At 70.8% G+C, this 3690-nt stretch overlaps 1 protein-coding gene across 2 annotated transcripts in view; it reads right to left on the bottom strand.

The window, feature by feature from the left end:
• Positions 1–2157: 2157 nt before the first annotated feature.
• NSD1 (nuclear receptor binding SET domain protein 1) overlaps positions 2158–3690 on the bottom strand; it is a 34225-nt gene continuing 32692 nt past the window's right edge. The window contains exon 22 of one of the 2 annotated variants that reach the window (XM_019506042.1): positions 2158–3690. In XM_019506042.1, the coding sequence (XP_019361587.1) occupies positions 2246–3690 (1445 nt within the window). In that variant the 3' untranslated portion in view covers positions 2158–2245. The other variant, XM_019506041.1, reaches the window with a different exon arrangement.

Here is a 3690-nt window from a genome sequence, read left to right on the forward strand (position 1 = left end):
CAGGAGAACGTGCTCCCGCCCACCCTGTCCCTCGCTCTTGCCAGCACCCGATGACCCAGCCACCGCGCTCTGCCTCCAAATCCCGCAGCGCAGAACCACCGGCTCCAAGGGCACGGCCTCGCCTTGCCCCGCCCCGCCCCACCCCGGGGCAGCCCTGACACAGGTGCCTCCCCCAGGGCACACGTCGGCTGGCCCCAGCACCCCTTCTGCTGTGGACACCGGCGCTGGACCACCCCACGGCCCTCCTTCCCACCGCCTGGTTCAGGGCAGAGCCTGGCTCCCGGGGCCCAGCCAGCAGGGTGGGCACAAGGGTGTCTCTGACGCCCGTTCAGGCTCTGGGTGGGGCTGGGAATCAAAGCCGCTCTTGCCAGCACCCCCCCTCGCCTCTTCCAGCCGGGGCAGCTCTGAGAGAGCCCCTGACCGCGGATCCCTGCCCAGCTGCCCTCGCCGCGCTGCAGCTTGGGCACAAGCCACCTCCTGTCTCGCTCCCTGGCAGCTGGCTGCCCCCCTCCTGGGCACCCCTTGGGCAGGTGGCGTCCCAGCTCTGCCAGGGAGGGAGCTCTTGGCTTGGGACCCATGACCCCGGTGCGACTCACACTGCCTGGCCTGAGCCTGCTCCCCACGCGGTGGCTGGGCTGGGTGGAGCGGAGGGATCTGGTGCAGAGGGAGGCGGCCAGGTGAGGGGCACCAGGCTGCGGGTGCTGCGCACCTGCTCAGCGGGGCCCCGGGTTGCATGCTCAGTGGAGCCGGCCTCGAACTGCACCAAGAATACCTCCATGCCACAGACCTCACGCTGCCAGCACCAGAGTATTCACAGTTTATTTGTGCGTGAAACAAGGAATGAGGAAACGCGACAGCGCAGAAGCCGGGCGGGGGCCTGGCCATGGCAGCTGCCACGACCCCACTCACCCCAACCGGGCTTGTCCCGGGCGTGGGGAGGGTTGGGGCTGCAGTGCTGGCGCCAGCTTACTTCCTAAAAGGCCTTTTGTTTCAGAGCACGAGTGCGACACCCTGGGGCTCCTGCTCTTCTCCCCACAGCTTCCAGGCTCCTGCATCACCCCAGCACCCACTCACGGCACGGACGGGACCCCTGCGACCCTGTGCCACCAGCAGGAAGGCCAGGGAACAGCTGGTGGCCACAGTGCTGAGTCCCCTGCCGTGGCCATCCAGGCTCCCTGCCCACGTGCTGGGGGCAGAGAGCACTGGCCTACGGCACTGCCCCAACCCTTCCCGGCCCAGGCGGCGCAAGCCACAGATGGGACCGGCTGCAATCCCGTCACGCGCCGCCGGCCTGCCCCGAGATCAGCTGCACTGGGGAGGGGGCAGGGGAGGCAAAGCCGGAGCACCAACAGCCGCTGGGCCCAGGGGCTCCAGTGCGAGAACCAGGAATGCCGGGGCGGGGGCACATGCACATGCCCACATGGGCTGGGGGTTCAAGCCTCCTGCAGGGATTTTTGGTTGTCTACGCACCAAGTCAGAGGCGGCACGAAGGGGGGGCAGGGGTGCAGAGCAAGCCACGGCTTCCTCCAGACACAGCTGCAGGGGTGGAGTCCATGGAGAGCCCTGCAACCCATGCAGCTCAGCTCGGGGCCAGGTGCATGTAGCCCCTGGGCACATGCTTGGGCGGCGGGGAGCACTGGTCTGTGGCCAAGACCCCCGGGGCAGATGCTGCAAGGCCGCAGCCCCTGTGGGACTTGCCCCTGCCCAGCCCTGCTGCCTCCTGCTTTCACCAAGACCCCAGTGGACGGTCCCCACAGCCTGACCGGCACAGCCCCCACAACCGCTGCACCCTCAGCTTGGAGGGGACAGTGACCAGCGACTCTGCCCCGCGTGCCCTTGCAACGCAGAGCCCCCACGGGGGCAGCTGACCGCACACCTCGCCCCTCCTTCCACAGAGCCTGCTCTTCCTGGGCTGGCCGGCTGTGCCCTGGGCTGGGGGCCCTGGGGTGGGGTGGGGTGGGGGAGCCCTGGCCCCTGGAGACCCCGACCAGTAACGTGACCTAGAGGCTTTATCCAGAGCGGACTCTTTATTTCAGCTTTACTGGTGTGGAAGGAAGAGGACAAGGTCCAGGGCGGTCTCTCCCCCCGGCCAGGCCGGGTGCACTGGGGCTGGGCCAACGTCCTGGCTTGTGTCATGGGAGAGGGTGCAGGCCAGGGGCTGGGCGCAGGGCAGTGAATAAAAAACAGAAAGAGCCAAGAAACCCCGTCCCCCGCCCCAAGCAGACGGCGCTGGCCCCCCACCCTCTCACTCCGGGCTGGGCTCCGGCCGATCGCGGCAGGCGTGCTGCTCGGGCAGCGGCAAAGGGTCCTGCCCCCGGGGAGTCTGTGCTTTCCCGGAGAGCCAGATGGGCTCGAACGTCTGCACGGACCGGGCCAGCCACGGCGCCTGCTCGGGTGGGGCTGGCTCCAGAGCCCGCAACCGCTCTGCTGTCCACGGCGCCGGCTCTGGGGGCGCTGGCGCCACGTCCCAGCCCAGCGGTGGCGGCTCCTGCAGCTTCTCTGCTGCCCGCGGGGGCGGCTCCGCGGGGGTCAGTGCTTTCGCGGGGGGCCAGCGGGGCAGCTCGTGCATCTGCAGCTTCTCTGGGGGCCACAGCACCTGCCCCGCGTGCGCCACCGCTCTCCCCGGCGGCCACGGCGGCGGCTCGGCTGGCGCGATAGTTCTGTCTTTCTGCTGGGCGCTCGGCTCCGCGCCCCTCTCCTGCGGCTGCGCATTCTGGTCGACGGGCCGCAGCGCCTTCTCGGACAGCAGTGGCCGTGGCACCGTGGCTGCCGGCGCCTTGTCTGGGACCTGAGGCCTCGGAGCCAGGGGGGCGGCCGGCTTGTCTAGTGCCTGAATCCGCAGGGCCCCGGTGGATGCTGGGGCGGGCTTGTCTGAGGCAGGGGGCCACGGGGCGGGCGGCTTGTCCAGCTGCAGGGGCCGCGGGGCCCCGGTATTGGGAGGCTTTTCGGGGGCCGGGGCCCAGGGTCCCCTGGGGGCAGGCTCGTCGGCCAGTGGAGGCTGCGGGGCCCCGGGTGCAGGAGGGGTCTCACCTGCGAGCGGTGGTGGCGGCGGGGCACCAGCAGCAGCGAGAGGCTTGTCCGACAGCTGGGCCAGGGCGCTAAGCTCGTCTGGGGGCTGCGGCCGCGGGGCTGCAGCGGTGGTGCTGGAAGGCCTGTCCGTGGGTGCGGGCTGCAGGGCTCCCTCGTGCGGCACGCACGGCGGGGGTGGTGGGGCCCCGGCTGGCGGCTCGTCTAGGGGCTGCAGTGGCGCCTTGGCTGGCGACATGTCCGAGGACTGAGACCACTGGCTGGTGTCGGCGACGGCCAGCTTGTCCGAGGGCGGTGGCCTCAGCGCCACAATGGCGGGCAGCTTCTCGGACGGCAGCCGCAGTGCCAGGGCTGCCTGGGGCTTGTCCGATGGCTGCAGCCTCAGGGCGATGGTGGTGGGGGGCTTGTTGGAGGACTGCAGCCGCAGCGCCAGGGTGGTGGGGGGCTTGCTGGAGGGCTGCAGCCGCAGCGCCAGCGTGGAAGGGGGCTTGCTGGAGGGCTGCAGCCGCACGGCGAAGGTGGTGGTGGGCTTGTTGGGTGGCTGCAGCCGCAGGGCCAGCGTGGCCGGGGGCTTGTCGGAGGGCTGCAGCTGCAGCGCCAGCGTGGCCGGGGGCTTGTCGGAGGGCTGCAGCCGCATGGCCACGGGCTGCGGCAGCCGGTCGG

This window comes from Gavialis gangeticus, unplaced genomic scaffold (genome assembly GCF_001723915.1).
Source record: "Gavialis gangeticus isolate Ggan-Ray unplaced genomic scaffold, GavGan_comp1, whole genome shotgun sequence".
Taxonomy (NCBI): Eukaryota; Metazoa; Chordata; order Crocodylia; family Gavialidae; genus Gavialis; species Gavialis gangeticus.